The following is a 12749-nucleotide window of genomic DNA, read 5'->3' on the forward strand; positions in this document are numbered from 1 at the left end:
CATTTTGTTATTTCACTTTGGAGTTTGTTTCCTGCAAAAACCCTATGAAACAGACAGGGGAAGTAAATAATTATTTCCATTTCACGAATGAAAAAACCAATGCTATCTTCTTTATCTCCATTTCCCCCCACCACATACAATTGGAAGGGTGCGGCTGACTTACAAAAGTAACGAATGCTAAAGACTAAATAACATGTTGGGCATATGATTGGACATCTGTCCATTAACGAGAACCTTTAGGAAAAGCAGAGGCTTGTTGGTGTCAGCCTTGACTGTCAGTCAGCTCCTCAGAGAAGAGCACAAGAGGACCATGTCTAAGGGAGACTGAGGAGGAGACGCAGTCAAGGAGTGAAGGAAAGGCCCACCTTGCTCATGGCTTCTGCAATGGCGTCCACCATGCCTCCCACCAGCCCCACTTCACTGGCAGCTTCATTCAGTGTCACCATGATGTCATCCACAGCTTCCTTCATCAGCTGGGCAGCCTCCGTGATGGCGTCGTGGGTGTGTTGAGCCTGAGAAGGGAAGGAAAGAAGGGAGTTGTGGAATACTTCCTTAAGCGAAGAAAATGGTCCATAGTCTTTAAAGAATCACTTCACTTGTTTTAATAACAACCTGAAAAAACAGAATACAAAACTGTATCCCCACAAGGGAGCACAGCAATGTATTCTGTATTTTCCCTTTCCTTATGTTTGTACATCTATTTGTGAAATTTATAAAATCAGAAAGACAAATAGCATATGTAGGGACCCAAATGCCCCAAGGGATCACACCCTGATCACATAAGCCCTTCTCGGCCACACCCCATCATGGCGCTGGTTGCCCTTCTCTTCCGTATTCTCCTTCCCGCCGGCGTGAATTACACACCAATCAGCTTTCCCCTTAAAGCCCTATATATGTGTGTGTGTGCTGCCTAATAAACGGGCTCTCTCCGGTGGATCGTCAACTGGTGTCGACTCGTCCTTTTAGCATAAGATCCCCTTTTACAATCAAAAGGAAAAATAAAACTGCAGTATCAAATGGCATCTTGCGACACGACTAATTTTATAAATTACTGTGTTCGGGATGGTACAAAGAAAATGCTGCAAGTTCCTAAAAATTTGACGTATTGAATTTAAAAACTAATATAAAGGAAAAATTTGTTCATACTAAATGTACTTCTCTTCAAAGTTGCCCAACATGCTATAATTCCCTTTCTACAACTAAGATTGGGATTATAAAAATGTAGGAACATAGAAGAGAAATAAACCTAAAAGAGGTCTATCAAGCTATGGAACTAAGTGACAAACTAAATTGCCGTGATATTGGAGGAATGAATGAGGAAAGTTCTCCAAGGACAGACACTCTGCAGGCAAAGCCCCAAGTATTCACACATTCCCTAGACCTGTACGTCAGAATGTGTTAACACTGCAGGTTTTTCACATGTGTGTTAAGCACAGAGTAGGGCTGGGTAAATGAATCAATGAAAGAAAGGATGAAATGATGGCAGAGCTGGGCTCCCTGAAAGATACCTCATGTGGTGGCAAGATATGGGGGAAAGGGTTAATGTCAGAAAAATCTGGGTGCTAGTTCTGGCTCCACCACTAACTAGGTAAGTGGTCCTGGGCTTGGCTTCCTCCAAAGTGAAATGGAAAGAAGAATCTATGCAGTGAAATTCTGGTGAGATGATATGAGTGCAAGCACCTTATTTATAAGAGCAGTAGGGGACTTTGTCCTTATCCTGTGAAATGTGACCTAACCCCAGGTAGTTAGCATCAGAATTGCAGGGTACCCAGGTGCTGGGTCTACTACACAGTGGCTACAGTTGCCCTGTCCCACCTCAGGGGGAGACAACCCTTTCCAAAGGCCCAAGACACTGCATCTTATTTTGGCAAGTGAGAAGATAAGAAGGCCAGTGGTAAATGGTAAACAGCAACTCTTTTGAGTGATATTTTAAGTAAAAGAAAAATTACATGAAAAAGCTATGTGAGCCATGGGAATCAGCCCTGTCTGAATCAAAGGCCAAGAAAAGCAAGAAGAGTTCTTCAATATGACATCTGATGAGATGTGAAATATATTGATCCTGATGGTTATGTTTGAGGCAACTGTGTCAGGATGCATAGATCTCTCTCTCTGGGATGGTAATTTAGGTTGATAGCTGATTTCATGGAACAGGGAGGGTAGAACACAAAACGTGCAGATTGCTTTATTTTGATGGTAGTTTGAAAGTTGATATCTCCTGTACATAATCCTCCAGAGAGAGCATCTCCTACAAATACATTCTCATTTATACAGAAGGTGAGATAGAAGGTGTGTACTAAGTCTCAGTTACAATGAGATGACTGTTGGTAACACAAATGCCAGCAATTCTACATAATTGTATTAAAACTAAGCACACATTCTGGGGGAGAGAGTAAGTGCTGCTTGCCAAGGATCTGCTCTCATATGGGCTTAGGAAGGTATCAGAAGCAAACTGTGGGGGCAGCAGCAGGAAATCACAAAACTGCTCTTTGAACTTCTTGGAAAATTTAAATGATACTTTTTCATACTGGGTCACTGAAACCTACAAAAACATATCCTTGCTCTTGACTATCTCATAAATGAATTACCTTCTGCTTGTGCTGATGAACTCTCTAGAAGGCCTACTCTCCTTCCTCCTCATGTTTAAGTTTACAAATCCTTAGAGGGTCAGCTCAGAGTTCACCTCTTTTATGAAGTCTTCTCCAATTATTCCAGGCCTCATCCAGGGCCTTTTCCTCTGAACTCCAAAGCAAATCTCATCTTTATGAGATATCTTAGTCCCAAATCATACACAACTGCTGGCTGAGTACAATAGCTTCAGACACCCAAAGACCCAGTAGGATCACAATCAAGGCTTGTTTAAACGACCAACAGCAATCTGGTAAGTGGAGTCAGTAGGCCCAGCAATGAGGTCATTATTTTAGACTCTGGAGAGGTTCCTTGTTACTGCTCCTCATGGCACAACACATGAGGAAAATCAGATGCAATTCCTTTTTGGACACATGTCTGAAGTCAACTTCCAAGGGAGCCTTGTTTTCTTTATTAGACTGCTTCAACTACAAAGCCCAGGAGAACAGGCACAGACATCACAGGAGTATGGAAAATGGGAGAAGGCTACAAGGGGTGGGGGCAGATTTCAACTTCAGTAGAGGGGGAGACATAACTGGTAATTAGAACTGCCTGACAGTGGACAGGGCTGTGTTGCTGCTGGAGGGTTGCAGGCAGTTGCAGGCAGAAGCTGCAAGGGGCCCATCAAGGCTGCTGTAGTGGGGACAGGGTGGGGTAGGCATGAGTGCAGAAGGGTGCTCCATGGCGGGGGGAGAGGCTACACAGCAACTGCCTCGGTGAGCATATGATTCATTAACACCAGGCTCTGGGGCCGCTACTCTTTTTTTTTTTTTCAAAAAAATAAACACCTACTATGTCAGGCACATTATCTCAATTTAGTTTCTATAACTTTCCTAGGAAGGTATTCATAATTAACCCCATGGTTTAGGCAAGGAAATAAAGAAATGAAATAATCTTCTAGCAAGAGGTAGAGCTGGGATTTGAATCCAGTTACATCTGACCCCAAATCAAGGCTCCTGATAACTATTTCACAACATTTTAATCCTCCACAAACAGGGATATACAACATCTAACACACAGCAGGTAAAATCTAGTAAATATCTGCTCCCAAAATAACACCCAAGTTGATTAAGTCTGTGCACCAGGCCTTTTAGGAAGGGGGTCTAAAAAAGCAGACTTGTGCATCCCAGGTGTCCTCCGGGACAAGCCTGTCGGGTTTGCAGACTGAGCGCAGGCTGACTGAGATTGGGGTGGGGGGCAGAAGGCGTCACCCGCCTTTGCCTTACTTCATCAGCCAGTGCTCTGGCTATTCACTGACAACTACACTTCACACTGTGGAAAGCTCTTCAGGACACCATTTCCAAACAGCACAGGTCATCATAAAGCATACAGTGTTGACTACGTACTCTCCCAACCATGAGATTCCTTGGGATAAAATAAAATCCAACGAGGAGCTTTCAGCTTGTAGTCTCAGAAGATGTGCTAATATCCTAAAAATCTAGAAAACTCCTGCTTTGAGTTATTCTGCTGGTACTGAAACCCTCTCAGGTTGGAGTGAAGTCATGGCAGTGAACAGTCCTTGAGAAAAGACACTCCAGAACTGAGACAGAAGGGTGAGTTTCGGCTCCTCCTGTTTCGGGAGGTTACAAAGGGGCTGGCCTGGCTGGGGGCACCTATTGCTAATCTGTCAGTCAAAACGGCAGTCTTTGTTTCTCTGGTTCTACACTAACACTTCAGCGACTAGACCCATTTTTCCAAAAGACTCTAACAACTTGAGGGCAGTGGCTAGCTCTTACTATTTCTAGCATCCCCTGAATTGGGCACTTAATAATTGCCAGATACATGAATGAAACACAGAATGCAGAAAATGTAAATCCAAGATATTATTCATGCTCCTACCAGTTTGATGTTTCTAAAATACAGTCGTGTCATTCTCCTGCTTAAAGACTGTCAATGGCTCCCCACTGCTTACAATAAAGGCCAAATTCCTCAGTGTTGGAAGATGAGACCTTTCACAATATTGCCCAGTCTGTCTTCCCATCAGATTGTCCCCATACTCTTCATGGTCTAGATACATCAGACTGCTTACTATTTTCTGAAGCTATCACAATCTTTTTATAACCCTATCTGTACCTTTGCATATGCTGTTCTCTTTTCCTGAGTTTCCAAGTTCAAAGCAAAACATGGTACAAAGTCACCCATGACATGCTACCATCATCTCTGGCCACTTGAAGCAGCTAGGTGACACAACAGGCCAAACAAATGTTCTTCTTGCAAACTGGGAAGGGAGATGTTAATATTAAATTACTGTCTCTTAAGTGCTAGGAACAGAAATGAGGCTCACTGGAAAACAATAGAGCTTTCCTTTGTGCAAGCTGGGTGTCAACGCAGAGCAGGTACTCAGCAAGCATTACAGTTTTTATTCCTGTAATAATCACACCATACATTTTTCTTCCCCAAGGATGCTTGTTGACATATTCTGTCAAGGAAGACATAACTTCTAAATGAGCCTTAATTACGTATATTTCATGGTTTTCCCCCTAAACATCCCTGGAAAGGCCAAGAGAAGATTATTTCCCACTGAAGAGTGGGAAATCAGATGCCACCAAGCAGGAAATGGGGGTGTTTTTCCCTGGAGGGACACGACACAGCAGGAATATGTGATGTCTTCTTAGCAGTCCTGAGTCCCCGACATCCTGAACCGTACCTTGGGGTTCCCTCCGCCCTCTTTGGCTGCATACAACATCTGCAGGGCAGATTCTGCAAGCGTCTTGGTCTGGTCCAGCACTGTCATCTGCTGCTGATGGTCAAGTATCTTGGAGGCGACGCCAACCGCGGCTAAGATCAAGGGCTCAAAATAGCTTGCCAGCTGTGTCACCTTTCAACAAAGGAAAGCCACAGATGCATCAGGTAAGTACATGTGTCTCCTTCTGGGCACCACTGGAGGGGAGAACGGTGGGAGCAGGGATGGGATGACTCACAGGGAGAGGCAGATCTGCTGCAGTTTACTTTTGAAAGTACTTGCTAGTTAACGGCTCTTGCTTGGTTTTTACTTCCCATGGGGGTTCCTCAGCTCTTCTCTAAATATGGCAGAAGTGCTAAGAAACCCATTCTGAGATCCAAAATTAGATATGAGATTTTTTACAAATTGCAGTTTTACAAATAAAAATGTTTTTATAGAACCAAAGACATCTTATATACTCAGAAAGATGGGGATGTAGAAGAGGGACAGGGTAGCCAGGGGAGTTGAGAAAAGAAGCCTGAGATGAAAGGAACCTTCCAAGGCTTTTTAGGAAGCCAATCCAATTGTCTCCTACCCCAAAGCATTTTGACCAAGTCTTGGATTTGGAACAAAAGCAAACGATTTCACATCACCTAGATGTTCTGTTTATGACTGGCCCAATGTGGGAAAACAAAAGTGCTTATCAAGACAGCTAACCCTCGCCCCGGCACAGACCCATTTTCAGAAGGCCAAAACCACACACACAGGGCACAAATATTTACTGGGTGTGCACCATGTCGGGCTCTCTGCTAAATGTTCAACGTGCATTTCCTAACTCAATTGCCACAGCAATTTTAAGAGGTCGATACGAATGAGGTGACCAAGACTTAGAAGGGTGGAAGTGCGTGCTCGTGTCATGCAGCTGAGAGCTGCGGAGGAACAGGACCCGGCATCTGATGCCACAGCCCCGGCTCTCAGCGGCCACAGCCCCGGCTCTCAGTGGCCACAGCCTACTGTATCTGCTGCTTTTCGATTTTATTCCAGTGCTACTACCGTTGTAACACTGGGGACTTTAGAAGTTTATTGTTTGGTATTTGTTTGTTGCAGAGTATTTAAAATAAACTCTGACAATAACACAGCAAAACTCTCTACCTAGCAACCAGAATATCAGATTTTAACATTTTGCTATATTTTTGTCTGATACTATATTCTACTCAGATAAAACAATGGCATGAATCCCACTTTTCTGTTCAACTCATTCTGTGCAGTCATGACTAATCTCTAAGTTATTACCACCAGGCGTATTTAAGTTCAAACCCTTAGCTAGGAGTTCCCTTAATGCTTCTTCCCATCATGTGGAAGGAAAATGAGTGTTATGGGGACATGGTCAGGAAGGCCACTTCACATTAACAGTCAGTGGGTCAGAAACAAATCGAGGGAAGGGGGACCAGGAGGGTGGCAATGACTGGGGCAAGCCGGTGTGTGTGTGGGGGGGTGGGGGAGCAGTGATAAAAGTTCATTAGATCTAATAGTGAGATAGTGAGATAGTGAGATAAGACAGCAATAACAACACTTTTACTCCATTATCCCCATTTTGGTATCTTATCTTATAGATAGCTTTCAAAGTACTTGAGCAGGGCTATTACTGGCCCTTAGGGCGCCTTTATGTGAATTTTAAGAGAACTCCTCTGGGCAGACTTGACCAATGCCAGGGCACTTGGCTTGGCGAGCCGAGCACAGGCTGGCTTTGGGCCTTCACTCTCAGCTTCAGCCAAATGCCTTTGTGTAGGGACCGATCTGCACAACTGCAGGAGGCAGCCTTACATGTTTGCATTGGATTTCCTCCTCTTCCCCAGGAAGGGCACTGGTGCCACCACCAGTGGGAATGAGGCACACTGACTGGCTACTGGGGTCAAGGCTCAGGATGGGTCCTCTATGTAGTAAAGCAATAGTCAAAATGTTTAATGGTTTAGATTCTTACATCTTCTAGACTGATTTTATACTTCGTCAATAAAATTGTAAAATGTCAAGGGTTGCTGTGTGTTGAGGATAATCAAGTGCAGTAGCTAAACTGGCACCCGGCTTCCTCATGGAGGTGGTACGGTGGGTGATGAATTCAGAGCCACTGGATTTGAATCTTCCCTGCTAATTCCTTATTGAGAAATCTTTAGCAAATTGATTCGTATTACTGAACTTCAGTTTCCTCATCTATAAAATGGGGATTAATAATAGCACCAAGCTCATTAGGACCGTGAGGAGGATTTAGGACTGCATTTAGAGAGCTTAGCAAAGAAACCTCTTCACCTGGGTTAGCACATAAGTTAAAATAACACAGAATTTTGGGTATTTGGTATGGATGCTGATTCCTGAGGTCCAGGGTGGCACAGTGGGTTGAATGGTGCTCCCCGTCTCCCCCCTCATGTGTCCATGTCCAAATCCCTGGAATGTGAGAATATGATCTTATTTGGAAAAAGGGTCTTTGCAAATGTATTTAAGGATCTTGAGAAGAAATCATCCTGGATTACCTGAGTGGGCCCTAAATCCAATAAGTATCCTGTAAAGATGGAAGAAGAAACAAAGAAACAAAGAAACACACACACACACACACACACGCACACGCACACGCACACGCACACGCACACGCACACGCACACACAAAAAAAGATGGAAGAAGAGACTCATGGAAGAGCAGGAGAGAATGTGACCATAGAGTCAGAGACTGGCTGGACACAGTCAAGGAATACCACAAGCCACCAGAAGATGCATGAAGCAAAGAACAGATTCTGTGGAGAATCTGCTCTTCAGCCTCCCAAGAGGGCATGGCCCTGCCAACACCTTGATTTTGGACCTCTGGCCTCCAGAACTGAGAGAATACATTTCTATTGTTTTAAGTCACTCACTTCATGATAATTTATTACAGCTGCCACAGAAAACTAATACAGGTTGTGTCTGAAAATTTGCATTTTTTATCCCTTCCAGGTGCTGCTGCAGCTGCTGATCTGGGACCCCCACCTGAGGACTGTAATGAAGCACTGGAAACAAGGTGGGGATTAACTCTCCATCCATAGCTCCTCTGGACAGGGTGCCTGTAGGCTGCGTGTGTCCAAAACTCCCTTTTAGAAGGTGAGAGACCGATTTAGCCAAAGGCCCAAGAGTAAATTTATAAGCCAAGTGACATAAATATTTTTCTTTTGAAGCCACCCACTAACATAGGAACTAATCTATTCTAATAAAGTATCTGCAGAGACATGGATATTGCCCTCCAAAGACATCCAGAAATATTTTCATATAACATTTCTAATGGAATCAAAGGTAACTGCTGAAACAATGCCCAGTTTCTCTGCCAAACTCAGTTTCCCTGAGATGGGCACACAGGCAGTAGTCCCAGGCTCCAGACCCATCCCTGTGCTCCCGCAAACCTCTCCACACAGGTGGACAAGCCCTTTCCCAATTACAAAGAAACTAAGCGAAAAAAATGAAATTCGCCACCCTTGAAAAGGCAGAGAGGCACTGGCCATTTTAAATCTCAAAAACCACTCCACAGACCTAGGGGGAAGATTAGAAGGCCCTTAAGCTATTCTGTAATTTGGAAAAGAAAGAATATTGACTTTCTAAAATCGATTCCTGCAGAGAAGATTTTGGCTACTGCATTTCTTAATATGCACATCGATACTGCTGGTTGAACTGATAAATGCTAGGAAACCCCGAAGGTTGTTAAAAATTAAATTTCTAGCTTCTCCCTGCTGGGGCACAGGCTGCATGACAAGCCAATTCTCATTGAAGGATTTGCAAAATGAACCCCAAACAGGCCACACATAATCTGGCAATTAAAACAATGTGGTATGAACTCTCAGTTAATGACTCCTCTACAGTGGCCACATAGAGAGGCTTTGCATGTCCACAGAGAAGTGTGCATGTTTGCTGTGCCTCCTCACATGCAAGAATAGACACTATATTAGAAACCACAGAAGAACCGTGCACCCTTAAACATATCAGAATGGGACCAGCCAGCCAGGGATGAAAGATGGCGGGCTTCATGCTAGAAGTGTCAACTTCAGTCTCTGGTTTATTTCAGCAAAGGCTGAGAGCAGCAGATGACTGTACATGACCTGTTCACTAAAAAGTCTGACCACGACCAGAAAAATTTCACTGCAGTTTTCTTCTCAGCTCCAGGTGGAAAAAAGATCCTGAAGCACCCACACCCATTTTTGGAGAAGATGCCAGAGGGAGGCTTAGTGCTATTTTCTGCAGTTTAAGCCAGCACTGGTCCCAGGCACAATACCCGGCACCCCAGAACTTTGGGAAGTAGAACAACAAAAATCAATAAAACCCTCTCTCATGAGCACTCGTGCTCTCAGCAGGATCCCCTTTGTGCACATTACCTTATGTCCCAGCTGAGCAGCTTCTCCCCGAGCTGCTGTGGCGATGGGATCGATAAGGTGCCCGATTTCCTGGACCACCGAAGTCAGCTGCTCCTGCAGGGCCTAAGGAGAGAACTGTCAAGTTCATTCTGTAACGGCTCCCCACGGAGCTGCATCAATTCAAAAGGCCCATATGAAAGGCGAGAGAGGCCATGTAAAATGCTTGGATGCATCATGAAGCCTGCCCTGCTCCTCGCAGTGACACCTCAGCCCCCTTGGGCTGGACCCTCCACAGTTCCTCCTGAGAGAGACAAGAGGCAGGCCCAATAGTCACTTCTCCTATTGGCTTCCAGCTCCTGCCAGCCCTAACAGCTGATGCTACTGGTATCTTTACTTGAGGTTATTCAACATAATTACTGGAAATGTGGGACAGCCGTGGCTTTCCAAGAAGGAAAGACAACTTCATCCAAATGGAAACAGCTAATGATGGGGTATGAGAGAACATCCAGGTTGCTGTGTTCTCAAAACTTAAGGAGGGAGGGGAGAGGAGGGTGATGAAAAAATGAGATCAGCTTTCTGAAAGCAGGACTACTTCCCAAACAGTGCACAATAAAAATGCCAGGTGAGATGCCCATCAGCTCAGACTCCCAGCTCACTGTATTTGGTGATGTGCATGAAGATATCTGCAATGGGGCTGGCTGGTTAGCTCAGTTGGTTAGAGTGTGGTGCTGGTAACACCAAGGACCAGGGTTCTATCACTGTACTGGCCAGCTGCCAAAAAAAAAAAAGAGAGAGAGAGAGAAAAAAAGAGAAAAGAAAATGACACCCTCAAGGCATTTCTTCTCAGGTTCGAGAGAGGGTTTAGTTTCTCAGTTCCAAAGATCTGAACTCATACTGTAAAGAGACAGAGCAAGATAGTTAAATGATACTGGGAGTGTGAGGTGGGTGGGGAATTCAAGGGTGGAGATTACAGATTGAGAATCCCAAATCTGAAAATCCGAAATGCTCCAAAATCTGAAACTTTTTGAGTGCCAGCGTGGCACTCAAAGGAAAGGTACATTGGAGCATTTCAGATTTCTAGATTCCAGATGCTCAACCAGTATGTATAATGCAAATATCTGAAATAAAAAAAAAAATCCAAAATCTGAAATACTTCTGGTCCCAAGCATTTCAGACAAGGGATACTAAAGCTGTATTAACCAGTAGCAGATAAGCTCAGGTCCCTTTGCAGAACTCTTCACAGGTGCTCCACTTGATAGATTCAGGATTAATAGAACACTAGGCATTTTAGGTCTATATACATCAGCATGGTATTGGGTGATTTCTAACAAAATGACAATCTCCTGCTTATCAGAAATGAGACTCTAACCTTTGCTACTTTCCCACAGGACAATGCTGCATGTGGGTTGGAGGGCTTTGGGCAGAGATTACTCAATGAGAGGAGCAGCACAACATGCAAACTTGAAAACAAAATTCTGGAAAAGTAAAGGAAAAAGAGATAAAAAATAAAGATAGATGAGGGTAGTTGGAAAGAAACTTTCAAAAAGTCCAAGGATCTTATTTAGTTAATTACTCATCATCTTAGTCAAGAATGCAAGAATATTCCAGCAATGTGTCTTATTACAGATTGCTTATTAAATTAAATATGGTAAGACTAAGGAGCACATGCAAGTACAGCAGAGGAATTTTCTTCAAGTGAGGAAGTCAAGATAAAGGTAGACTTTGGGAGGGATGGTGAAAGGATGGATACACAAGGGGACTTCTGAGGTGCTGGTCATCTTTGTTTCTTGGTTTGGGTGCTAGTTAAAGATCACATTTAGTTGGTGATAATTCATCAAGCTGTTCACTTATACACACTTGTCTGTACCCATATTTTACTTTAATAACAGGCCAAAAATAGTAATTCTAGCATTCTGGTCAGGATGAGAGAAATTGGGGGTGAAGCTAGAGTGATGCAGACAGCTCTATTAATAACAACGAACAATACCAACTATGGCCCAAAGCTCATCATTAATAAATTCAGTGGCAGTAAATTAAGCATCTATAAACTGACCACGCATATTTACTAAGCACCTTCTGAATGTCAGGCACTGTGCTTTCAGTAAAGAAAGAAGTATGAATCAGGAGCCTTTGGAAAGGTAATAGAAAAAACTCAAAGGAAAAAAAGGAAAATTCTAAACTGGAAAAACTGGCAAGAAAGGGCACAAAGTGGCACTGAATTAATAACAAAATGCCAAAGGTCCCCAAATGCTAGATACTAAATAACGCAGGGAAAAATCCTTTATCTCTGAATGAACAAAACGCCTAGATGTTCAACTGAATATGGTAATCCCACCTTACTGACATACTCTAAATGATCTGACATTGATCATTTCCCCCTGAATCTCCACCACATTTGAACTTCCCAGCCCTAGTAGGATGGGTATTCCCTCCCAACACTGTGCTTTTCTACTCAGCCTCTGCCTTCCTCTCTCCAGAAACTCCCCAGGTTGGTTCCATAGGGGAAGGCAGTCTAAGGCAGTGAAACTCTTGCATCACAAACATTTTGGCCCCACCTCCCCCACTCCCCAAAGCCTGATGCTGAGATTCTTCAACCCCTCCAGAGGCTTCTGAGCTGCCCGGGGGCCCTGGCTTACCTCCACAGAGATGTCGTCCCTCGTGGCCAGGCTCTGGCTCACAGCTGCAAGGGAGGCCTGCTCAATGTCCCGGATGCACCGGTTGATGCCATCGATGGAGTAGTCACACTCCCGCTGTCCAGGGGCCTTGTCCCTGGAAGGGACAATGCAAGTCAAACACAGGCTCCTTGAGCTCTAGTTCCACAACCTGCTCCAGCACTGGTGGGCCAGGAGCCCCTGTCCACTCCTTACCCCAGTTGATCACCTTATTTAAGGAGTGAATCCCTGACCCTTTGCTTGGCAAAGCCTCACTGTATAGCCCATGCATTCTTAATTTAACACTTGAAATAACTACTAATTTCTGGTGGAAAGGTTATAGTGCTGCCCTCATCTCAGGCTGATGCTAGGCAACTGCAAAGGAAACAATTTGGACTTGGATTCTTCATTGACTGGCTTAAGGATAGGACTCTTACTTAAAACAAACAA

General features: G+C 44.1%; 1 protein-coding gene across 14 annotated transcripts in view; it reads right to left on the bottom strand.

The window, feature by feature from the left end:
• TLN2 (talin 2) overlaps positions 1-12749 on the bottom strand; it is a 410967-nt gene that overhangs the window by 61502 nt on the left and 336716 nt on the right. For all 14 annotated transcript variants that reach the window (XM_063091965.1, XM_063091964.1, XM_063091961.1 and 11 more), the window contains 4 exons: positions 12285-12417; positions 9670-9771; positions 5273-5443; positions 366-512 (listed from right to left, as the gene is read on the bottom strand). In XM_063091965.1, the coding sequence (XP_062948035.1) occupies positions 366-512; positions 5273-5443; positions 9670-9771; positions 12285-12417 (553 nt within the window). The remainder of the gene's footprint in view (positions 1-365; positions 513-5272; positions 5444-9669; positions 9772-12284; positions 12418-12749) is intronic.

Source organism: Cynocephalus volans, chromosome 3 (assembly GCF_027409185.1).
Source record: "Cynocephalus volans isolate mCynVol1 chromosome 3, mCynVol1.pri, whole genome shotgun sequence".
Taxonomy (NCBI): Eukaryota; Metazoa; Chordata; class Mammalia; order Dermoptera; family Cynocephalidae; genus Cynocephalus; species Cynocephalus volans.